The sequence below is a fragment of the Epinephelus lanceolatus genome, chromosome 19 (genome assembly GCF_041903045.1).
Source record: "Epinephelus lanceolatus isolate andai-2023 chromosome 19, ASM4190304v1, whole genome shotgun sequence".
Classification (NCBI taxonomy): Eukaryota; Metazoa; Chordata; class Actinopteri; order Perciformes; family Serranidae; genus Epinephelus; species Epinephelus lanceolatus.
Genome location: NC_135752.1, coordinates 17932972 through 17959022, shown reverse-complemented (window position 1 = coordinate 17959022; position 26051 = coordinate 17932972). Strand labels below are relative to the sequence as shown.

General features: G+C 41.0%; 1 protein-coding gene across 2 annotated transcripts in view; it reads left to right on the top strand.

Moving 5' to 3' along the window:
- pappaa (pregnancy-associated plasma protein A, pappalysin 1a) overlaps positions 1 to 26051 on the top strand; it is a 117164-nt gene that overhangs the window by 14137 nt on the left and 76976 nt on the right. For both annotated transcript variants that reach the window (XM_033646882.2, XM_033646881.2), the window contains exons 3-7: positions 4699 to 4844; positions 5150 to 5443; positions 5797 to 5989; positions 6298 to 6419; positions 15049 to 15550. In XM_033646882.2, the coding sequence (XP_033502773.2) occupies positions 4699 to 4844; positions 5150 to 5443; positions 5797 to 5989; positions 6298 to 6419; positions 15049 to 15550 (1257 nt within the window). The remainder of the gene's footprint in view (positions 1 to 4698; positions 4845 to 5149; positions 5444 to 5796; positions 5990 to 6297; positions 6420 to 15048; positions 15551 to 26051) is intronic.

Below are 26051 nucleotides of genomic sequence, written 5' to 3'. Positions count from 1 at the left end.
GAAATCATCGGGACTTCCTACAGTGGCAGCCGAGCTAAGCTTCAACCAAATCTTTACCAGCACTAAACATGCGCACATGTATGCAAATGCACACATAAAGTGCCTTTTTTTTCCAATCGATTATTCTCAGACTGTGTGTTTTTGCCCTGAAAGTCCCCTTGTTCATCAATCCAGCATGTGATGCACATCATGTTTTTGTAACAGGGCCAGGAGCGTCAGAATAATCGATCTCAGATTAGTACATTTCTGACCCTACAGTAGAACTGCTGCTCTTATTCATCGCTGACTCGATCATTACAGCATTGAAACCCCCCCCCCCCCCCCCCCCCCCCCCATGGATGTCCAAAAAATCTGGACAAATATTTTCTAAGGAAATAATGAAATTCCTGAAATTATTAGGAAGAGGGACCTTATATCATCTGTTCTCTCTCACCCTCTCTCCTTAGACCTGGCCCCAGTCAGTGCCCCCACTTGCTCTCGCGTAGGCTTGAAGAAAGCATTTGCTACACTGAATCCTTTATTCAAAACGTCTGTTTTGAGGGAACGCTGCGTCTTCACTAAGCAGCTCCCTGTCCAACTTGTGATTTGAGGCAGAGCGACTCCTCCAAAAAAAGGTTGTAGAGATGTTATAAACCATTTCATGTAGCTGCATATGAAATGTACATCGGTGGTAACCTTAGCTGGCTTGTCGCACAGCGGGGAATTAGCTCACTGGTGTAAATTTTTCCAGAACATTGCCAAACACCAGTGTTACTTTTAAATTGCTTCCTTTAAGCTACATTGAACATACGCAATGAGACAGCTTGGTTTTTCACTCATATTTTAATATTTTATGCAGACGTTTGCTTTTGAAACATAGACCTATTAGCCAAAGAACAAAAAAAAAAGAGAAAACATTGGCGCAGCTGGCTGCCTTTTTAAGGCTTATTTAATGAATTTTAAAAAATGCTGAGTACAAATAGATTCTGCAGGTCTTATAATGTAGTTCAGCATTTGAGTAGACGCCAAATAAAATGGTCTAATGATCTAATAAAATAACAGAGGCAGTGACTGAAATTTCTCTTATATATTGAATGAAAACTGGCCAGGCTTAACACTGAGCCTGATGTGGTACCACTCACACAGTTGCATGTCTTTTGGCAACCAGATGCTCCACTATATTTAGCTGAAATCCCAAGATGTCAAATTAGATCTCTTCCACTTTCAGCTGCTTTTTTGTGGTTATTGCTTTTGTTATCACAGAGCCATTAATCATAGGCTAAGTTGTGTTGCATGTCAGTAGGTCTCGCTGAATGCAATTTTTTTAGAGAATAGTTTAAGAAGTATTTCACTGCTGGAAAGATGGTCTTTTCATAAAACTAGGCTGCTAAATACTTTTGAAATTGGTGCTACATGACCAGAGAAAACGAAGGGAAAAGGGCTGTGGCATTTGCTTTTGCTCAAGAGGTAGAAAACCTACAACTAACCAGAATGCACTGCTGCATCAGACCAATAAACACTCCTGCTGGTGGGTGAGGTAATGCAAGCTTGGTTGTTAATCCACTGGTAACAATATGGCAGCTGACAGGTAATGAACGATGTGATTTACAAAGCTAAAATATGTTTCTGAAAACATTTCAGTGGAGAAACAGGAACGTAGTGACAGAATCTAAGTTCCTATTTGATCAACATTGCTCAGTTTTACCATTTGATCTCAGTATTTTCAGCCTCCAGGAAACAGGAAGCCACTTCTCGTTCACAAATTCTCATATTACAGCCAAACAGTGCACTAAAATATGTCTCTGAAGACATTTTAGCTGAGAAATAGGCAATACAGTGACAGAATATTGGTTTATATTTGATCAGTGCTGCATAATTTACAGTTTGATCCAAGTTTAGTTTAAGTTTGAAAGAGGGAGAGATCTCTCCATCTGATTCTTAACTCTTTGTGTCTGTGGTGGTGGGCACGAAAATGCGGAAGTACAATCTGTATTTCGAGCAACAGCCCTAGAGCCAGCAAAAATCTGCTGGATGACGCAAAATCCATCTGATTTTAGCTGGGAGATGAACGGGAAGATCTGGGTGCTGGTATGATGGAGGGAAGTTTACCACGGTTCATTTACACATACATACAAAGCTGGTTGAAAATCAGCAAAGAATCCCTTTAAATGACAGAACAATGTGTAGACTATACTGTCAGTGAGTCAGTGCTGTCAGCTTGTACACAAAAGAAATCAAATCAAGTGTCTTTCAGTGGAACTGTACACCCACATTATGACTTTACAGCATTTCAATACATAGTGTAAATATACTTTTATTTTGAGTCAGCTGTTGAGTGGGAGAGCAAATATAAATAGCACACTCCAGGATTCTGCACTTCACAAAGGTATGAGTCTTTGAAATTTTTGCTTTTATCCTTATATTTACCTGAGTTCACCTAAGTGGGACAAATGTGATGTGCTCTTTAAAAAAAAGCACGATATTTACTCTTACAAAATGATAGCACAAAATAAAATTGCATGTACTGTATGTTGAAAGTATAATGGAAAAGGATTATTTTACTATTGACATGGCGTCTATTTAAGATTAATTTCCAAATGTGCCATAAGTATCTAGATGTTAAGTTCATATAAGTGCAAATTAACATTGCAAAATAACTGTAGCAACTCAGATATGACCACTGTCACTGATGGCACACAAAGTGCCATTCCTATTCTTTATCTCATTTTAATATTGCCATAACTTATGAACTATTAAAGACATGGGGTACCATTCACAAAAGCGTGCCAACAGTGTGAAGTTTAGAGATTACAGTGTGTTATTTTACAAGTTAGTACACATTAAAGCAAAGAAAAGGAACAGTGAAATCACTCTGTGTACTCTTCTGCTGTGAGGAAACTGTATGGGCTCAGGTGCAGTAAAGTTCTGTTTTATTGCACTTAATGATCTAAGCACATACAAAATTACAGTACAAAACATGAGGCGGGCAAGTGGGTCACTCAAACTAGGTCAAAACATTTGAAGAGGATCTAATTTGTGATAGTAGGACCAGTGTCATGTTTTGTTTCTGATTAAGCCCTGTTTTCATATCCATTGCGTTTCTATTTCCAAAGCCTTTTAAAGCCAAAAGAAGAAGAATAAACTATCACTTCAGCATATGCAACAGATTATTGACTCTTCAAAGAGATGACTGAGCTTGTTGATGCTGTTTGCCAGGACCACCAGCCAGGCTCATAGAGAAACACTTGTTTGATGTGTTCATAAAATGAATGACAGTTTCACTGCTGGAAAGATATCTCATTGTGTTGAATGATTGCAGTCATTAGTGCTGCCGTTAGTATCCCCAGGGCCAAAAAAACATTGTGTCATTGATAGACAACAATTAACTGAAGCGTCAGGCGTACTTGAATGAGTCAGACTGATCTGAGATGCTTTCAGAAAAACAATGTTTAAACACCTTTTGTGCCGTAGATGCAACCCAAATAAAGAAACAAACAGAAATGGTGTTGCTGCTGGGACAAAGTAGCTCTGTTGCATGGCCACGCTAGCACCTCCTCATATATAATACAATATTGTGCATATTTAGGGTCGGTTTGAAGATTTGAATATGTGATATCAAATGCATATAAGACAGCCAAGCAGTAGTCATTCTCTGTTAATGTCACACTGGAGTCCATTCGAATAAAAAAAACGTGTCATTTTACTGCAGTGCAGCCAGTAAGACCATGAAAAAAAACATTAAGCAATTTTACAAAAATGTCCAAAAATCTCATATTATTTTTAGTCCCACTGGTAAAATGGATTTTTTCCCACCAGCTCCTTTTTGGTCCTTGCCATGACATCATCTTACTGTATGTTGAAACAAAGTGCACTCAAGAGGATTGTCACAGACACACAAACTATTGTAAAAACAAAAGTATTGTATTGGTTACTGCATGATTCACTGTCTTACAACATAAAACATCTGACATCATCATGCACACAAAAACATCGCAGCTTGGAATTTGGTATCTCCACAAATGAGAACTCCAAAAGCGTTATACGCCCATAGTTGCATATTTGGGGTAATTGTACTGTTTATTTTCCTCTTGCACTTCCCAGACAACATCAACAACATGATGTGTAATCCCCCTTTTTATTACACAAGTGTAAATGAGGACGGACTGCAATGAAATTGAATGGAAAGAGAAGAAATGATTTGATTGGTCAAAATTAATACCAGCCGGATCACAGTTATTTATCCTTATCTGACACCATTCATAACCGCACTGCAGGTGCACAATCACTGTGCCAGGATTTCTCAACAAAATTACCCAAAATCTGTTGGCCATGTCCAAGTGAAAATGTTCTTCTCAGGCAGAGCAAAGAGAGGAGTTATATTATTTATTTGGGGAATATTGTTTAAGAAATGCCAACTGGTTTCAACCTCACGGGGTCAATTATTCCCATTCAACCCTCATTCTATTAGTTTAAGGGCCATTGCTGTTGCCAAAAGACTTTAAAGAAAGTCAACAGGGACCTCATTCTGAGCTGTCATCCTGAAAGATAGCACTACGTAAGCTCTTTTTGGCCAGGAACACTGTTGTTATTTGTACAAGTTTGCCTTGGTGAAATCTGCCTTCACTTGGAAGAGACTCCCCCTCATTGTAGGGCCATTAACTTAATTTGAAATACTCTTTTTTTTTTCTTTTTTTTTTTTACTTGTTTTTCATTTTCCAGAGCCTATTTGGATGTGAAAGAGCTGAAAGAGATTCTGCATCTGGATGGCTCAACTCACCTGAATGTCTTCTTTGCCAATTCTTCTGATGAAGATCTGGCTGGGGTTGCCACTTGGCCCTGGGACAAAGAGGCCCTCACACATTTGGGTAGAGGACAAACAACAACACATACATGCATGCATGCACACTCACGTGCACACACATCCCCTCTTTGGCAGCCCAGATTGTTGATTTGAGTAATTACAGTTCAAGCCCCAAGCAGTTTCTCTCTTCATCACAGCTCTAACAGGGAAGAAGGTGATAATGAAGCCGAAGAGGCCCATTAATTATGCATTGTCTGAATTTTACTCCACTTCCACAATTACTTTACACTACACTAGGAGGAGGCCGTTGTGTGTGCACACTCACTTGAGTGTCTGTACTGTTTACTTCATGTGTTTGTATTTTTTCAGGTGGGATTGTGCTGAACCCCTCCTTCTACGGAACATTTGGCCACACTGACACGATGGTCCATGAAATCGGACACAGTCTCGGGCTTTACCACGTGTTTCGAGGTATATCAGAGATCGAGTCGTGCAATGACGCGTGTTTGGAGACTGAGCCCTCAATGGAGACTGGAGATCTGTGTGCCGACACCAACCCCACTCCCAAATACAAAGGCTGCCATGATCCTGAACCCGGCAATGAAACCTGTGGCTGTCGGCATTTCACACACACACCGTTTAACAACTACATGAGTTATGCAGGTGAGACGGAGCCTCCGCATGTGTTTTTTATCCAGGGCAAAACGCTACAGTTATACCTCTCACATGAAACTGACACACAGAGATCACCGTAGAGGAATTTGTTGAGTCTGTGTGCACACTGAGAAAGGTGTGGAATTTAGCGGGGACGTTTCATGGGAAAAACACAGCGGGGGGCACATCCTTTCATGTCACTCGGGCAAAAGTTGAAACGTTTTTTTGTTGTCATAGTTAAATGGTAAAACACAAACAGGTGGTTGAATTTCTTCATGGAATTGATTTACATCCTTCTCCTGTCACTGTTCAATCCAAAATCTGCACCCCTCACACTGACCACCTACCTCTGTTACCTGAAGACGATGCCTGCACGGACTCCTTCACCCTGAACCAGGTGGCTAGGATGCACTGCTACCTGGATCTCATCTACCAGACCTGGCAACCTGCCTCCAAACCTCCGCCAGTGCCAATGCCACCCCAAGTGGTCGAGCAGCATCATAATTCCATCACCCTGGAATGGTTTCCTCCGATTTCTGGACACTTTTACGACAGGTGAAATGAGCTACATAGGTTGCCAAGCAGATGTGGGTGTGTATGGTAATAAAGGTGATAGAGGTTGATTTCACTATAAATTATTGTTTGACTTAATATGGCAAATAGTATAATTAAATGTTTAATTATTTTTTTAAAGACTAAAACACCCATAGGTGAGCCAAATAATTAGAAGCACCATCTTAAAACTTTGTTAAACTCCGATCATTTGACCTTATTGTCAACACCGTATCTTTATATATTGTATAAATGATGTGTTTTTGGCCTGTATCTAAGTTGGCTGCTGTGTCTGTCTGTTGGTTTCCTAGAGAAGTGGGATCAGTGTGTGATAAATGCACTGAGGGGAGAGTTCTACTGCAGTATGCCTCCAACTCCTCGTCCCCACGACCGTGTGCCCCATCTGGACACTGGTCCCCACGAGAGGCTGAAGGTACAGTACGATATTATTGACTATACTTAGTGGTTGGTAGGTTTCATGGGAGTGAACACTGTCATTGCATGGTTGTTGTTGATGCACTAATTGGACAGGTGTGGCTCAAGTGTAGTATGCTTATCATAATTAAAACAAACATGTTTTCTTCCTCATCCCTCACTCTGCACTGAACCTACTATTTCCTTGATTATAATGAGCTATTCCTACTATAAGCTGATTTAAAAGCAAAACCACATTCACCTTTAACCCACAGCTTACAGTATGATAACGTGATTTGAGGTTTGCCTTTTGTTTATTTTGTGAGTCAATATACGGACATGCAAAATATTTGGTGACTGACTCAACCTCAAAACATGCAAATGACTCACTGGATTCTTGACACTTGGGCCGTGGGACAACATGGAAGGATCAAGGAGGTCGCTCCCCAATGGATGGTGCTGTATGGTACTACAATTCCCATATGAGGGCTCAGGCCCAAAACTAAGGTTAAAGATCAGCTGTAATTCCCCTTTTTTAAAATTTGAGTTAGGGACCAAGGTAGTTAAGTTATAAAAATAGTTTTCCCTTCTGTGCAACTCTGATCACTCTGGTGCTAGTAGTGGCAGCATCAGTAATACTGGATATTATGCATGTGATTATGTGCAGCTGTGTGTGCATTATGTTGTTCTCCCATATTATACACTGTCTAATAAACCTGTTAATAAATGTATTGGAAAAACCCCAAGTAGTTACATTAGACACCATGCTCTGCAAGGTTGTATTCTTCAAATCTCTCAGGTGTAGCAGCGTTTAGGTAGCCTGGAAATCCAGACTCAAATCTATAAAGATTTTGAGTCTGGCCCTCACCGATACACCCTTCCTACCCAAGGGGCGGCACTAACTGAGGCATATTAAATGCCGCCACATGCAACTGGGTAGCACGATTGCCAATCGGAGCAAAAAACAAGGCGACGTATTCATTGCAGTGAGCCCCATTTGTTTGCTGACCAGTGGGGCTAACTGATATAATCTGCTTTTGCCGTATCCTGTCGGCAAAACAGCAAAAACGTCCTTCCTGGAAACGAAGGCTTCTAGGGCAGTCTTCTGTTTCTCTCTCAAAGAAAAAGATAAGCGTAGTTGGCTTAGCGTTTCTTCCACAGCTAAACTGAATGGACGCGGTCCTTCGGCAGCTGCCATCTTGGCTGTTTACTTTTAGACTCCTACAGTGCAGCGCTGTCCTCATCATGTTACGCCCGCCCAGAGCCCGCCTCTGTCAGATAGACTGATCTGATTGGTCTGAGTGGCGATTCAGCGGGCTCTGCTCGTCGGGGCCAGATCCCCATGAAGAGCAAATTTGAATTTGCTAGGGGCGGGGCATCTGGATTTCCAGGTTAGCGTTTAGGACATTTTTTTCATGAAACCTGTTGCTTTAAGAGCGTGTTGCATTATGGGTTGTTTGTTGCATTAATATTGTTAGGCTAGCCAATTAACAGTTGCTTCTTAAAGTCAAGAATGCTTCCTTGGTAGGACGAATGCTTCCAAGTCGTATCCTACAGAGGCTAGGCAAAACTCCCTCCTAGCATTCGGTCAATGAACGTTAGAACAGGCTAGCAAGTGCCCAGGTGTGCGTCATTGAAGAGGTGCCACCTTCAATTTTGGCAAACCCTGCACAAAGAACTGTGGGTACTTCATGCCCACTGAGCATACACACATGCATCCTTGAAAATTCTCTGAAGGAAGGACTCCATCCTTGGTAGAATTCGAAGGATCCTTGACAGTGGAACAGTCCTTTGGCTGGATTTGATGACGTAGTCTTTCAGCCAGTCAGCCATTTCCCTTGACTCTGAGAAAGCACCACCTGTCTGTCTACAATGTGTGCAGTACAGGCCCCCAGGAAGTGTGCTGGACTTTTAAGTCTATTTCACATTGTGACTACAACCGCAGCAAAATGACCCATTTCACTATCAGTAGTTCATTCATTTGGTCTGATAACATTTCGGACTTACACTGGTCCTTACACTGGTCCTTGCAACCATCCTTCTTATCTTCCTGGTGCTTCCACTGTGATTAGTACCAGTGATGGCATAACAAAAACATAATAAAAAAAGTAACATTTATCCTAAGCTAGTCAAATGTGAGCTCAACTTAAAAAAATCTACATAACCATAGGCATGCACACAAATACCATCTGGCACAAGTGAAATGCACATACATTATCTAATTCTGTACACACACACACACACACACACACACACACACACACACAAAGGTGTTAGCATCTGTCCATCTGTTATACTAACCTGTACATATTGTGCCAATACCCAAGAATAAATGTGATGTGTAATGTGGGTAATGGTGTCATCTGCTCATTGCCATGTTGTTGCTTCTTACCATCTATTTCTATATTTGTGATGGGTTCAGTGGTAATGGTTGCTAGATAAAATCAGGACACTAACAGCACACAGACAGACAAAATACAGCAGCACAGCACGACAGTAGTATTGTGTAAAACATGGTTAAGACAGCCCCCGCTTGGATTTTGATGTGCGTCTGTTGGTGCTGTACGGTACTGGTACAAATGAAATTATCAGCAAATTTGATAAAAGAGTTGGCTGACTGTGACCATAAGTATTTTCCCCATACATCACTGTAAAGGGAAAGTTATAGCCACACATGAAAATGTCCTAAATTTTAAACGCATTATTTGAATAAATAAATGTTTACCATCGGAGTTCTTTGCAGTTTTCAGTCTAATCCTGTTCAGGGTGACCCTGACTATGATCATGTAAAATCTAAGTAACACACGCATTGAAAACAAGAGGAAAAACATTGCGGCAGTTGATATTGTTTCGGTCAGATCTGGCTGTAGACAGACACAATGACAAATACGACCAAATGATGCAGTAAAAAATGTTTTGTCGCTTTGTCTGAATGAATTTCTGTGTGTGTGTGTGTGTGTGTGTGTGTGTAGATTCTCTAGAGTCTATAGATTCTAAAGTCACTGAACCTTGCCTTCACACTGGCTAGTGTATGTACCAGAGGCAAGTCTGGGCTTGTCTAACATGCTGTGTGTGTAAACTGTACTCTATTTTCCCTCTTGGAAGGGGTCCCTGTTTGTGGCAGCTCCCCATTCCCTGTAACCTCTGCTTGGGCCAGCTTCTCACTGGATACTACAGCTGCTGCTTCCTGCTGTGATGGTGCATATGTGTCCAGCAGTTACTAACTTCCAACAGAAACTCTGGCAAACTACTACTCTCAGATACTGTAAAGTATTGGCATATTAACTATTGGCATAACTTCCTTATATTGGAAGATAAGTGTGTTAACACACACTCTGACTGTGCATGTGTTCATTCATCAGCATTAATGCATGCACATGGCACCTGTTATTTAAGGACTTGCTGTGTCCTCACAGTACTTGACTAGGAAACACTGGCGTGGTCAGAGAGAGCCCGAGTACCTCTCATAAATCTTTACTACTCTATGCCCGGGAGAAATATGGCTGGAGGGAAAAAAGCAAGAATGAAAAAAAGGCAAAAACACACACATGGATATGGATTCAGGGAGGGGGTAAGAGAGGTTGGGTGGGGTGGAAACCACCCAAGATAGTTAGGAGAATTGCATGTGGTTAGTGACATTCACAAGGGAGGATCCTGGGTTGATTGAAAACAGCAGTGTGCATGAATGGAAGTGAAAGGTCCGGGATGTGTATGTTCACCAACATATGTGTGGGAATGTCTGTGTGCGTAGCTCTATGTAAATACACATTCCTGTTATTTTGTATGTATGCATGGAACTGCACTTACAAAATAACACTCTTCACATTTGCAATACATGGAATGTACAAAATGTCTGCTTGCGTGTAAATATGTATGGATTTACTCAATGAGCCTTAACAGCAAGCATATGTGTGTCAGGGTTTGTCTGCCATGCTTTGCAATCCGAACATGGTTAATTAACTGATATGAACAAAATATGTGTAATTGTTACATAATGCGTGACATACATCATAAAGTCAGATTTTTTTTTAGTAAATCTCTTGTAATGCATATTGCCATCATGTAGCCACATTCTCTCAGAATGCACTTTAAACCATTTGGCTCATCCATTGGTTTCAACAATCATAACCACATTATTTTATTGTGTACTTCCTGGTAGCAGTTTAACTGTTCTTACCTGTCTCATTAATCATCTAATTCCTTTGGATATGCGACAAAGTACCCCTGATTTTGAACAGATAAATTTGTGACAGAGATCCCCTTTACACTTTTGATTGAGATGCGTCTCGTATCCAGATTGTATCTAGATATTATTCAACTTTAATACAGTTACACCTGCTGTTAATATGTGAGATCCGATTGAAATTTGATCGCTCTGTCCAGCTCAAAAAACCCAAACGGTTGTAGCCATCGGCCAAACCTTTGATTACCCATTGCTTAATAAACAGCACAGTTACGATATAATTTGCTGTGTTTCGTTGGTATACTTTCATTGGACCAATCTGAAAGTAGACACTGGTCTTGTTTTGACTCTGGTCCATGAAGAATGCCCTGCAGCTCCAGCAAAGCTTGGGGCCCGTATTCCAACCATTGAGGGAAAGCCGTGTCTACCTGTTTTGGAACAATCGCATGCGATTATGTATATCCGCCCACTTAGTTGGTTGTATGTGGATTGAAAATGGAACTGCAATTACACTTGTGGTCAATGTGGTCACAATTCGTCCCTGACCACCTGTGGAGATGGTTTGGCCGATCAGATCACAATCCATTGTCAGTGACTTTTGGGTGCATTTATACCTGTACCTCCATGTGGTCAAGCACCATCTGATTGCAAACTGATCACTCAAAATGATTTAAATGAAAAGCGTAAAGGGGGTCAGAGAATCAGACATGTTGATGTGATCTCTATGTTTAATGTATCACTCATTCTGATCCATTGCTATTTCACACCATGAGGCTACACTAAAACCCAACACTTGATCAAAGGAAAAGATTGTTGTGCCTTTACCTCCCAAGATCAACACTGGCCATGCTTGAGAAAGTTACCTTCAAAGCTCACTTCAAAAAGTGACTCACTTTCACCTCACTAGGGGTTGACATTATGCACCATGTAAACCACAGTCAACAATTGTTCTTAATCATTGGGTTTGTTCTTGTACGCTTGTCATTAAAAAGCAAGATAATATTCAAGGATACTTTTATCTTCAAATTTATGTTCTTGCAGTTTGATACCATCCACTTCTGGTCCTTACCTTTCTACTCAATGATTTCCCATGGCTCCTTTCATCAGTTTGTCACAGTACCGTATGGTAGCTCCTCTTTTTATTTAATCAGGCAAAAGAATCTGTAGTGATGTGTACCTAAAAGTAGCACCTGTATCAACTGCTCCATGTGTAAAAAAAAAGGGAAAAGAAATACCAGCTGCCAACAGCTATGACGGATTAACCTCTGAAATACCCTGAATGCAACGTGATGTGACATTGATTCCCAGGCTGTAGAGTGTCTGTTGCCTTCATAAAGTGTGTCTGTGAAGTGTCTCTCTGTTTGTGTGTGTGTGTCAGGGCAAAAGGGTTGGAGGGGGTTGATGTCTGCCTTTGGAGTGAGGAAGTGTGTAACAGTGTGTGACAGTGAGTCATCGATAGTGAGAGCCAGAGCCAGACACTTCTTAGAAAGCATAAAGCGTGCATGCCCGGACATATCCCTGTCTGTTTATTCATCCGGCTCTCTGGACTTTTTGTGGATCAGTATGATTCTCCAGAGCAGAGGGATTATGGCTGGATAGTGGGCAGGCACCAGCATCTATCCTGGAGTTATACTCCGCCGACTAGTCATTTTTCTGTAAGTTTTATCGAACATTGATTATCCTTGTTTCAGAAGAGCACACTATCAGTAACTTTTCTTTACCTGTGCATGAAAAAGGTTAATCTTGAATGGCAGGCACAGTTGCTGGTTTTGGAATTCCCAGATGTCTGATGTTGATTGGATAATTGTTGATTGGGGGCTGAAAAGTGGCAGAAAGGTAACCCCAGCCAACCCCACTGCCAACCAATATGTTTAACCCTTAAAGGAAAAAAAAACTTTCAAGGATAAAAATAAAGCTACATGTTCGATATTAGGGCTTTATGAAATAATGAATCCCCCTCATGCAAATACCTCCACACATTCAGTCCTGGTAGATTACTTTGTAACATGAGTGCTATGTTTCTACTTTACCTGGCAATCATCGCAATGAATGATAAATGATTGTCACTGTAGTTACTTTCCAGAGTTTAAAGATCTTGTCTTATAGTACTGTCTTTAAACCTAACCTTCAAACTAGAGGTCTTTACAGGCCCTCCAGAACGCTATGGGGCCCAAGTTCTGGCCCAGGACCAGAAAGGGTTCCGGTCAACTTTTTATTATGGTCAGCTGATCTGGATCGGCTCCTATTCGATCCAAGAATTCCCATGCTTTAACTGAAGTAGCCCACCTGATTTCTGTTTAATCTTTTCACTGGCATCTGAAACAATATGATCCCAGACAAGGCAGCACCTTACATTTTTTTAAACACAGGACTGTTTTTGGTTTGAATGCCCACTTAGAGACTCTCAGGTGAGCGTCCCCAGTTTTATGGTGTGATTAAAGCTGCATTGATTGATTTCTTGCGTCTGTGGGGGAGAAAAGTATTATAAAGGCTGACAAATACACAGCTCCCATCATATCCCAGGTCACCAAGAGCAGTCCTGGGTTGTGCATGAATTGGCCATAGTAAAGTCTCTGGCCCAGTAAGACTTGCTATACATAACCCCTGCCATCTTTTCTGAGATAATTATCAGAATATAAAACTTTTGAATGAGAAAAAACTTTCTTACAAGCTTTGTAATTTATTTATTTTTCTCTCCCATGTCTACGCATTAATGCGTAACAGTCAGGGGACATGGAGGCTCACCAGCCACCTGATTATCCGCAATTCAGTTGTAGTCATTGTACTCTGAAAACAGCAGTGAGCTTCCTTTCCATGAAGGATACCAAAACTGATTCCCAAAATTCCAATGTGGTGTACTTATGTCCATTTAGTCACATTTGCCCAGACCTTAACCTATGTTCATGACACACTGGACAGCTTTGAGATAACAGCGATAATGTTTTTTGCTGAACCTAGCACCAGTTACTCTACTGCAGTGATGCCTGATGTATTTCACTAATTTTTTCTTAGAATGGGTGTTTTTGTTGCCAGACTAATACCCAGATGGGATCAGCTAATCAACAGTGAATGAATGGCTCATATTCAAAACTTAGGTCTGGATGGTTTCGTCACCTTGGGGCCACCTCTCCCTGTACATAGGGAATTATAGGTCAAACACTTTCGAGATTTTTTTTGGGCAGCTGTGTGCTGCTGTGAATTTTAGAAGACGGAGACACTGATATGGAATTACATATTTATCTTTTCATTGTGAATTTTGATGACTTGTTGAAGGCATCTACAACTAAGCATATAAATATAAATCATTGCGGTTTCGATGTTGGATTTAAACCCTTAGCTTGCACAGATCGTTCTGCTAATCACAGATATATCTTCGCATCTTTAAAAGACAGTTTATGTTGCCTCAGGTTACACAGTGGATGACACTCCTATTCTGTCTCCTCTTAAATCTCAAACCACATTAGCAACAGTGCCAGAGCAGGAGTAGGGCCCATCATAACAGCTGACATTACAAAATATTTTCAGTGGCTGCAGCTCCTTTCCTTGCAAACTCAATGAAAATGTACCCAGAAAGCTAGGACTACATAAGCCGAGCAAAGCCAAGCTCTTGGAGTATCTTAGTTCATTCTCTCCCAACCTCCCCCCGTCTTTCTCCCTCCCTCTCTTTCTCTTTCTCTTTCTCTTTCTCTCTGTCTCTCTTTCTCTTTTTCTTTAATTCACCTCCACTCTGGCCACACACACACACTTACAGTACAATAATAAATGTGTTGAGATAATGTGGCTTGGAGACCATATTCAGTCCTCACTTGATTAAACACTGGAATTTTGCACGGTGCCCAGAAATGAGGTTAGCAAATGGCTTCGTTGGTTGCCAGCTTGGAAATGCACAAAAGGAAATCGAGGGAGAACATAGTGTCTGCTGCTTGCTGGCTTCTAAAAGTGCTTGATGAATGTTAATGTACGTCACTTGGGATAATGCGAGTTAGCTGTGTGTGGACTCCAAATATGGCTGGAGTGTGACTGTTAGAGGTTGTAATGACTGTGCTGAAGTGAGAACCCTGCACAGGCCCCTCTCAGAAGGTACACACCTCAGCTCTGCCTTTCCTCTGCAGATGGACTCACAATGAACTCTCAGTTTCACCTCTACCTTGATGTTGCAAGAAACGTTGATACACTAAAAAGATCAGTGATGCAAATTCTTGATCTGTCAGCACTCAAAAAAATGCCTTTTGGCTTTAGAATTTAGGAAAAAATGACTAATTTACCTGTTCAGATGATTTTTTTTGCATCCTTTGAGTAAATTCAAGGACCTGGAAATTGAAATATTTGCGTTCATTCCAACACGTCTTTATGTCATTTCACAATCATTCATTATGCTAACATAGGAATTCGCCAGGCAACTTTTTGGTTATTGTGTCTGATTTATGTTTAATGTCATTTTGTTGTATCTGTCTTGAATCCACAGGCCCTCCAGATGTGGAGCAGGCTTGTGAGCCAAGCGTGCGCACCTGGAGCCCAAATGCAGGGAATGAGCAAGGTGTTGTCGGCCTGTCGGAGTGCCCTCTCCAGGGCTGCATGCTTCAGCTAGAGTTCGCCTACCCACTGATACCAGACTCCCTGACTGTGTGGGTCACCTTTTTCAGCCCCGAGGAAACGGCACTTCCAGCTATCCATAACATCTTGCTGCTGACTGTCAGTGGGAACAACATTTCATTGGGCCCCAGCAATGTCTTCTGTGATACCCCACTGACGCTGAAGCTGGACATAGAGGAAGAGGTGTATGGGGTACAGTTTTTTACCATGGAGCAGCACCTAGAGATTGATGCCACCCTCTTGGCATCCAAGCCAGACTGCATACTTTGTAGGCACTGCCAGCCACTACGCTACCGCCTGTTGCGCCAACCACCCTTCACCCATGCACCACATGGTCTGATGTTGAATGAACCTACCCGCCGATATACAGACAGGTGAGTGACCGGGTAGGTGAATATTTTTGTATGACTGACTGTTTCAGCATCATGTGTAAAACTCAATATGTCCTCCCTGAGTTGGTAAATCTTTAAATAACAATACATTGGACATGCTTTAGATTGAAACAATTGATTTCAATCAAAGCTTTGTCTTTTATAAGTTGAGAGTTGCTGAGTGATTACCATTGAGCTTCCTGCTTCAGTGTGATGTAATGAGGGTTTTTTGGACATGCCAGTAAGAAGGTGTTTATTTATCTGTGGAAATGATCCACAAAAATATGTTCTTAGGATGCCAGATATCCTTTTCAACCCCCCTAGGAGCACTAGCAAGCCACCACCGCTTCTGGAGTTTCAAATCTACTGCCCAACATTTGTTTCCTAAGTCACAGGTCAGTCGTTGCCCACATTTGTTTTTTCCCATGTTCCATGAAGCAAGGGCAAACAGATGGCTTGTTAAAGGTATTATCTGCACACTGTGGTGAGAGTTTAGTGCTTTGCTTTCATGGAATGTGCTGACTCGATAAAGATTGTGCTATACATGGCACCGCTGCGTGTTGTGCCATCTCACTATCGTGCTGTCAGCGTGGTTCACATGAGAAGGAAAGTGCTTGATAAGAGGCGAAAGGGTGAGTATGCATGTTATGCAAGATGGAATGATGATACCTAAGTTCCACAAAGTGTCCGTACACAACTTCCTGGTTGAATGGCTGCGTCTGTGGAAGGCTGTCTGCAGTAGGGATGTATTTTATTTGGGGGTTTTGGCACACTTGAGTGATTATTGATGTACTGTAGGTAGTTTCACTGCTGTGGTATATTTCACTAGCTGCGGTCGCATTCCAGTGGTAGTGGTCAGTGGCACTGGCTGACTATTTTCTGTTGTGAGAGCATATGGGATCTTGTCTCTGTTAAATGGTCAGATAAGTTTTATAGCAAGTTAGTATGTGTGTTCCAGTCTTTTTCTTTTGGAATTTTTTTCAAAGCATTTACCTAAAAACTGTTTTGAAGAAAACATAAAAACTTGAATTCTTAAAAACATAACAAGAAGAAAAAAAAACATTGAGAGAAAGCACACTAAAGAGATAGTTTGCTTTTTTCTTACTTTTGCACATGGATATTAACCTTTATATCACTATGCTCTGGGTTCTGCTTACAAATCATGACGCTACTCAAACCAAATAAGTAAAATGCAGTGGGGTTTCACTGCATAGTACCAATACAGCATTCTTCAACAAACAAATAATTCTAACAGAAAGATATGTCCAACAGGAGAACCAAGAGTGCAAAATTTGTGAGTGATTGTAGGATTATGTGATGTGAGTTTGATGGCTAAGATAACGACCCATCACCCTCACTGTCGACAACAAACATAGCCTTTGACATGGTGGAGTAAAGAGCAAAGTTCACTCAGATGTTTTGGCGTGCCACAAATCCAATGTGAAGTGCTCTGTTTGATCGCCTTGGTGCAGCTGCTAAAATGCTTTTGTTGACCACACAGTAAGTTGCTTCTTCTTGCAACATGTTTCCATGGGGTTGGCTACAGTGATGGAGGTCCTGGTTGAGGGGGCTGATTGACCTCCCGCTGTCAGGCCACTGGCCTTCACTTGAGCTGGGGTAAACTGAGCAAGAGGACAACTGACATCTTGGCTCCATCCATGGGTGGTAGTTAGTTTGGAATGGCTGAGGGCTTGGAGGTCAGGTAAATTATGCTGGGGAGAAAGAAGGGTCAAGTGAAGAGGAGACGCGGAGGTGGAAGGCTGAACCAGTTGGGGGTAAATCATTGGGGGCCAATAGGTGATGGAGGAGAACATTAGGGGGTCGAAAAAGTATGAAGAGAGGGTTGGAGGATTGGGTTAATGTGACCCCATCCCCCTGAGGTTCCCCAGCCCATCGGCTAATCCTCTTCCTGATGTGGGCTTCAGAGCTGTCATTCAGTCAAAGCCTATCTCGGAGCTGATGTGAAGAGACCTCCCAGCCAAAACAGAGAGAGGGCAACTCCCTATACCCTCTGTAATCTGACTCTACCCTGGTTCTGCACAACTCTTCGACATTATACCCCCCATCCATCCTTAAGTTACTCTGCTGCTGAATAAAAGTCAGTCTACATCATGTCTCATCTTAAAACAGAGATACTGGGTTGGCTTATATATATGCTTTTTTGAGCTATACACATTTTGGCTAATTGGTAAAAATAGAGCTACACTCTGGCAGTCATCATTGTGAGAATCCTCTACATGTATCAAAAAGGTACCAGTATACTCTGACACAGCTCTAAATCTACAATTTACGTAACTTTCCGAAACTGACAATATGACATTCACATCCATTTCACACTATGACAGGCCAGGTGTGTGACAGTGGTTGTTTCAATTTGTTTTTTCATGCTTTACACAACTATTTCTGTTACTTTTAGTGTATAAAAATCAGTGCAAGACTATGAATGCCCTCCAGGAGAGACTATCTGAAAATTGGTGGCCATTCGCAACAGCTATAAACATTTTTGCCTACCGACGTGCTGGACGGCGTTCAAGTTTTTTTTTTAGCAAACTGCAGCCTTAAAGAAATACGTATCCCCCCAAATAACAATTTGCATATCATTCACATGTTATGTTGAATTTGTGAAGTTGCAAAAAGTTTTTGTTGCATACTTCTGTTGAATAAAGAATCCAGAAACACAGACAATTCTCGATGAATTGAACCTATAGGTGGCCACATTTACCATCAGCAATACAATATCAAAACATCAGTTTCCAAACTCTCACACAACTCGTGCAGTGTAATCCAAGTCACAATTATCCTGTTGCACGCTCAGTACTTCCCAGACAGCCCTTTTCGTAAAGGAACTCAATGGAAAGAGAAGCTTAATAAATACTCTCTTCAAAACCAGACTACTTTGACAAAAACTGTAATTTTTAATTCTGGAGCTGCTGGTCTACTGCTGCCTTGATCAGATAATTTGTGTGTGATCTTGGTGTTTTAAGAGTTAGTTCAGATTAACCAAAGTCACACATTAACACAACCTAACTGATCGAGGCAGCGGTAGACCAACAGTTCCTGTGTTCAGCGAGGTAAAATTACAGTTTTTGTCAATGTGAGAGAGTATTTATTGAGTTTCACTTTTCATTCAGTTATCCTATGGACAGGGCTGTCTGTACTGTGCATACATCTGGATAAATGAGTGGGTTTGCAAGTTTGTTAGTATGGATGTTCAAGAGGAAGGCTGAATTTCTTGGGCATAGGCTGCACTGATGATTACTCTGTCTTTTTCATGTAAAGATAACAGTTAAAATCAATAACTGCACTTTAGCAATTCAGTAGACTTATCAGCAGTCTAATGCGATATTAACAACACTCTTCACCTTTCTAGTATTTGTGCACATTTGCATGCATCTGTGTCTTTTAAAGTACCTCTTTTAGGTCTTAACTTGCAGCATTAGTTTGTTAGACATACCATAGGGTGTAAAATTAATAGCAGTTAAACCTCAAATTCATGTCAGCTGCCACACTGACAAAAGGAGCATTGCCCTGTTTGTTGTTCTTGCAGGCTCAATCTAAGATATTTTCTCAACTTCCTTAAATGTATCTGCTTTTCTCATCTGGGATCTCTCAGCCAAGAACAACAAGCAGCTACAGAACGGAAACACATCCATATGCATGCTCACACATAAGCCTAATGCACACACCAGTGGAGACAGGAACACACACAGATGAACACAGACACACAGCAACACTCCTCTTGCTCTCAGTAGCAGGCACATACATTAGCACATGCTTCCATGTGTAATCACCTGGTGCTATCAAAACACCTTTGAAAAGGCATATTCCAGTACCTTGTGCCTGACTTTGAACATGAGCCAAGATAAAACCTCTATTCCTACAGAGGTCTTGAGAAGAACGTCTGGATGCACAAAGACGGAGCAATGATGAATGAATCTTATCACGTGAACCCTTGTCTGCGACTGGTGTAAAGTCCTTTGTAGTATGAGTTGCATCTCCCATCAGTTATATATCATATCTAATCAGTTACAGATGAAAGTGTGGTTTTATGAAGTCTGGATGGTCGCCAGAAGTCGTGTCTATCTCAGGATATTGTTGATTAAACACACACATGTACCAAATGAATGTACCACATCAAGTGAGACCTAGAGATGATGCTGGTTGTAAACGTTTTCACCAATGTTCTGTTCATTAATGTCCCCTGTCACTCTAAATGTTGTTCTTATTTATATCCCACTCACCAAGTTCTGAGGGATGGAGAATTTATGGAAGTGTGTTACATCTGAACCACTTGTTCTTTTTCATTCTTCCCTGCTGCCAACCGCAGTGCCTAACACAGCATGGCTATTAGCAGTGAGGTCAGGAGGAATCAAGCATGCATCTAATTGGGAACAGGTTGAAAGCTACATTTAAAGCGTTGTTTTCACGCTATGAGGAGTTGCACTCTTGACCCTCCAGAACCAAAGGTGCATTATAACATCCAGGTAACATATGTTGCTTAGCAGCGTACTTTCGTCCAGCAAACAAGGTTAAAACACTGCTGGTGAAGTAAATCATGGATATGTCCTTGGATCTGTATGCATCTGAAATAACCCCTACAGTCTGTTTAGAAACACTTTGTTCTCAACTCCAACAAACAAAAAGACCATCAAACTGATAGTGGTCAACTGCTTACCATATGAATCATAAGGGCTGCCACTGGGCAAAGTAGTTCTTATTTTTTAATTCACTAAGATGGCATCTGATCTTCCATAGTCTTTATACCAGTGCCAAACATTTTATCTTGGACCGCAAAGGAAGGCCACAGTGCCCTCATGTGTGACAGGACAGAGGAGTCCAGATTATGGCCTGTAGGTGCTTTGATAGGATGAAGGAGCTGGGTGATTCTCTGAATTCGGTGCACTTTGGGTTCTCTGGTTACTGAAAAAAAATACCACAAATAATTGTGTTTCTGAATATTCCATCTGATGAAGTGAAGGACTATTTGAACCTCTGAGAAAATACGTTTTCCCACCTTAGGCATGAAATCCCAAACATTATTAGGAATTTCTTTGTCACTTAGATTGTTTTAAATTCAACCCTGTAACGGGACAATTTGATTCCTGTGTGAATATAATTCTAAAACATATTCAAACTAATTCTTGCAGTGCCTTGGTAATCATCTGTCCCTTGTGTAAAATAACTTATTATAAGTATATTTTATTTGATTCTAAATAATAATAATTTGACTGTCAAGTAGGATATAGCAACTTAATGTACATGCGGTCTTCATGAATCATGAAAATAAACTTTAACATGAACGTTAGATTAGGCTTTCATATATTTTCTACTTGTTTTCTAAACTCTGCATACAGTTCAACAAACATTTATCTAATATTTGTTATTATTATCAAAAAATGTATGAAAATGTATCAAGTAACAGGGTTGAATGCACTGTAACAGGGTTGAATGAATGATACAACATTGATGTTTGAGTTTCCTTTTTAGTTTCCCTATTTCTTCACGCAGTTTGTCTCTTGCTTTTCTGGATGCTTTCTTGCCTGCTGAATGACTAAGATGAAACCATACAATGCATGGAAAGGGGATCGTTACTTTTACAGATTAGTAGTTACATTAGTAGTGACATAGCAATTACATAATATACACTAGGGTACAATAATTGACCACCATGGCTTTGTATGTGTTTGTTTGTGAATGTGTGTGAGTGTGTGTGTGTGTGTGTGTGTGTGTGTGTGTGTGTGGAAGGGGGGGGTCTGAATTCACTACTAAGTCAGTACTTCAATTTGTACGACATCTATTGCACGTCTGTCCGTCCTGGAAGAGGGATCCCTCCTCAGTTGCTCTTCGCTTTCTACTGTTTTTTTCCCCGTTAAAGGGTTTTTTTGGGGAGTTTTTCCTGATCAGCTGTGAGGGTCATAAGGACAGAGGGATGTTGTATGCTGTAAAGCCCTGTGAGGCAAATTGTGATTTGTGATATTGGGCTTTATAAATAAAACTGATTGATTGACTGATTGACTGATTGAGTAAACCATGGCTCCCTTCCTACAAATGTGCATTTCTTAGGAGCTACTAGAATAATCAGATTAATCATGTTTAAAGCAATGTATATAGCAGTGTTTTTTAAACAAGCTATCATAATTAAAACCAAGCACTATCTCTAACCACATATTTCCCTCACCATGAGGACTCTGGTCTGGCTTGCACTGCATCTTGAATCTCACTGTCAGGACTATGTGGAGGGGTTAGAGAGATAGGCCCACTGTTGTCAGTCTCAGCTTTCCTTTTCTGTCTTTCTTTAGCCTTCTGCCACTCCTTCCACTTACGTCTTTGAGCTCTCTTACTCAGGTCATTGATGGATTTCTTTTTCCCTGCTTCTGTATCTCTTTTCTACCGCTCACGCTCTTTCCTGAGGTATTCTTCCCTTCTCTGTGAATCTGCATTTCTTCTCGCCCTGTACTCTCTTTGCCTCTCTGCAATTTATTTAGCCATCTGATATCTGAAAATAATGAACATGAAATAACATTTAGAGAAAAGGGGCTGGCTGGCTGGCTTAAGAACAGTTCAACCTTCAACCCTGTAACAATGATTCAACTAACAGTGTTTTTTGTTACGGGGTTGAATGTTACGGGGTTGAAGATTTTAGCTAAAACTAGCCATAAGTCCACATTAGCTAGGGTATGGAGCACCACATGGCATGAGGAAAACAAGAAATTAATATATTTTTCCAACACTATTGTTTGCTTTTTCACAAACAATAGTAAATATCATTTATGCATGTAACAGTGTTGAAAGGTTGAGCTTGACGATGTCAATCTGACGATAAAAACAATGAAATATAGGTAAGAAAGTATGCTCACACTTACCTCTCTTTACAGTGTGAGCTGGAAAAGACTTGAGTGATGTCACTTCCTGGGTGCTGAGGAAGTTGTACTGAACCATTATTTTTAAAAAAGGGGGACTTGGTATGCTGTTACGGGGTTGAACAAAACTGGGGGACATGATTAAATAGTGCTATTTTATAAATAATTCATGTATTTTTCTCAGATTTCTTTTATTTGGGTTAAAGTAGATGGGCAAATAATTATATTAGCAGAAAAAACTTGGGGTTACTGGCTGTTTTTATTTGTTTTATATTCATTGAAAAAGTGACTTTGGTCAGTGGGGACATGCACATTTGGCTGACCTCTACTCCTCAGCAACCCATGAAATTTTTCAAAACATAATTTTTAAAAATATGTTTGTGTGTTATAATGCAAAGACACATAGATCTTTCCATTTCTTGCTTTAAAATGCATTTTGTGGTTTACTTTATATGAAAATCTTTGAGGTAAACCTGTGGGACACAAAGTGCACCGAATTCAGGAAATCACCCAGCTGCCAATGTGCCCCAAGCAGGTAGTGATTCATGCCAAAGCTCTGTTTCCACCAAAAACTTTAGGAATAGTACCATTAGAACCCATACATACAGAGTTGTACCTAAACCCTAGATCTGTTTTGCATTTCTGCCACAGACCGTACTCTTAAATGTAGGCAGAATTGTTACCGGATGGTAATAGCAGCATCATTGCTCCATCTAGGTCTCGCTGTATTATCTCATCCCTAACGATGCAGAAGAACGTCTGCGCCTCATTAATTGTACATGGAATGGGGTCTTGCACCAACATTTTCAAAACAGAGAAAGAACAGGCTGGAGTGTTAAGAGTCTCTGTCGCAATCTATGGGGTATTTTTTTTAAAAAAAGGGTTTGTTCATCAAGACCTTATAGAGCAAGAGTGAAGATAATCTCTTGAGAAATCAATGAACTGTAGTGTTTCTGGCTCCACCTTTTAGTATCGGATCAGTGTGCACCTCAACAAAGGAGTAACGAAAAAACAGGACCAAATGGAAAGGTTCTGTTGGTACCATCTACAACTTTTGACAATGGAAAAGCAAAAATAACCATTCTAATGTGTAACAAACTGAACTGAACTGAACTGGTCTGCTCGGGGAATTGAGGCTTGCTTAATTGAGAATGGTCTATTTGGATCTAGACCTAAAACTTTAGCTTTAGCTTTTTACAGGAGACAGATGTGGGTCTGGTTCAAAAAGTGTTTGCAGTGGATCACTATTGACACTGTTGACTGGTTTGCAGTTCTTAGCTGAGCTATACTTGCTAAAGTAATTCACTGTTGACTGTGGTAGCAAACCACAGCATGTGGTCTGAGAGACCTTAGTTGTGTGCTCAGTCAACTACCTTGACCTTTTGTGGCAGTACACCGTCACCACACTACTTCTGCCTTTGAGATTATCTAAATTCCCAGGACTTCTCAGGAGGATGTAAAAATGCAAACAATGCTGTCATTTTCAGGCGTCTTTGGTCTCCAAATCTCCAATAACTGGCTACAGCATGAATTACTAAGCATCAGCTGATTCAAATCTATCGGGAGAGCACCGTCTTGATTCTAAATACCTCTAAACCTCAGCATAATGAGGAATAGATGACTGTTACCTCATTATATTTTCCACAGAAGCCCCCTGCCCTATATATATAACTCCAGGCCCTATTTTAGACGTCCCCATTTACTCCTCCCTTTTCCTTACCTCTCCTTCTGATTTTTTTCTCTGTGTGTTTTCTTGTTCTCCTCTCTGTTTACTTCCCACACAGCCGGATCTAGCCACTTGTCTCTTTGTTCTTGCTTGTTCTTGCGTGACCATGTCTCTCAGTGTGGCCTGATCAAGCGGTGCAATTACTTTTCTGTGCATTGGATTACCTACAGTATGATAGCCAGAATTTCTCGTTATCCACAAAAAGGAAATTTGCGTGCTGCCTTCCTGCAAAGCTATATCTGTTTCTCTCTTCTTTCCGCCTATTCTGTGTGTTTGCTCTCCTCAAAGATAAAGTCTCCCACAGCTCGACTTTTCCAGGGGCTAAACTAATTCAATTAGAGGGGGCATGTTTGAGTGTAGCCTGGAGTTACACCAGCATGAGCCAACATCGCAGAACAGGACATACTGAAGTATAAAAGAGAGTCTGTCAGGTCAAACATTCTGTGTTGATAGTAATAAAGCCAACATAAATATCTCATCCTAGGCACGAATTTTGCTGTGGGGAAATTCATTTTGTTACATGATCTTCAGGTCCATCAGCTCTTATAATTGAGGCGGCACAGCTAACTTGAACTTCGTCTACTTTCGTCTGCCGGGAATGTGATGAACAAACACAGGAGGAATGGCGAAATGAAGATGAGGGGGAAAAACAAAAGCCAAGGACCATAGTCATGACGAAAATGCTCTTTCCTGTTGTAAATCTTTTGTTTGTGTTTCTTCATTTTCTTTATTTTTTTTTTATTTTTTATTTTTTTACATTTTTACATCACTGGGGGAAGAGCATGAGTACATACAGTACAGGCCAAAAGTTTGGACACACCTTCTCATTCAATGCGTTTTCTTTATTTTCATGACTATTTACATTGTAGATTCTCACTGAAGGCATCAAAACTATGAATGAACACATGTGGAGTTATGTACTTAACAAAAAAAGGTGAAATAACTGAAAACATGTTTTATATTCTAGTTTCTTCAAAATAGCCACCCTTTGCTCTGATTACTGCTTTGCACACTCTTGGCATTCTCTCCATGAGCTTCAAGAGGTAGTCACCTGAAATGGTTTCCACTTCACAGGTGTGCCTTATCAGGGTTAATTAGTGGAATTTCTTGCTTTATCAATGGGGTTGGGACCATCAGTTGTGTTGTGCAGAAGTCAGGTTAATACACAGCCGACAGCCCTATTGGACAACTGTTAAAATTCATATTATGGCAAGGACCAATCAGCTAACTAAAGAAAAACGAGTGGCCATCATTACTTTAAGAAATGAAGGTCAGTCAGTCCGGAAAATTGCAAAAACTTTAAATGTGTCCCCAAGTGGAGTCGCAAAAACCATCAAGCGCTACAACGAAACTGGCACACATGAGGACCGACCCAGGAAAGGAAGACCAAGAGTCACCTCTGCTTCTGAGGATAAGTTCATCCGAGTCACCAGCCTCAGAAATCGCAAGTTAACAGCAGCTCAGATCAGAGACCAGATGAATGCCACACAGAGTTCTAGCAGCAGACCCATCTCTAGAACAACTGTTAAGAGGAGACTGCGCCAATCAGGCCTTCATGGTCAAATAGCTGCTAGGAAACCACTGCTAAGGAGAGGCAACAAGCAGAAGAGATTTGTTTGGGCCAAGAAACACAAGGAATGGACATTAGACCAGTGGAAATCTGTGCTTTGGTCTGATGAGTCCAAATTTGAGATCTTTGGTTCCAACCGCCGTGTCTTTGTGAGACTCAGAAAAGGTGAACGGATGGATTCCACATGCCTGGTTCCCACTGTGAAGCATGGAGGAGGAGGTGTGATGGTGTGGGGGTGTTTTGCTGGTGACACTGTTGGGGATTTATTCAAAATTGAAGGCACACTGAACCAGCATGGCTACCACAGCATCCTGCAGCGACATGCCATCCCATCCGGTTTGCGTTTAG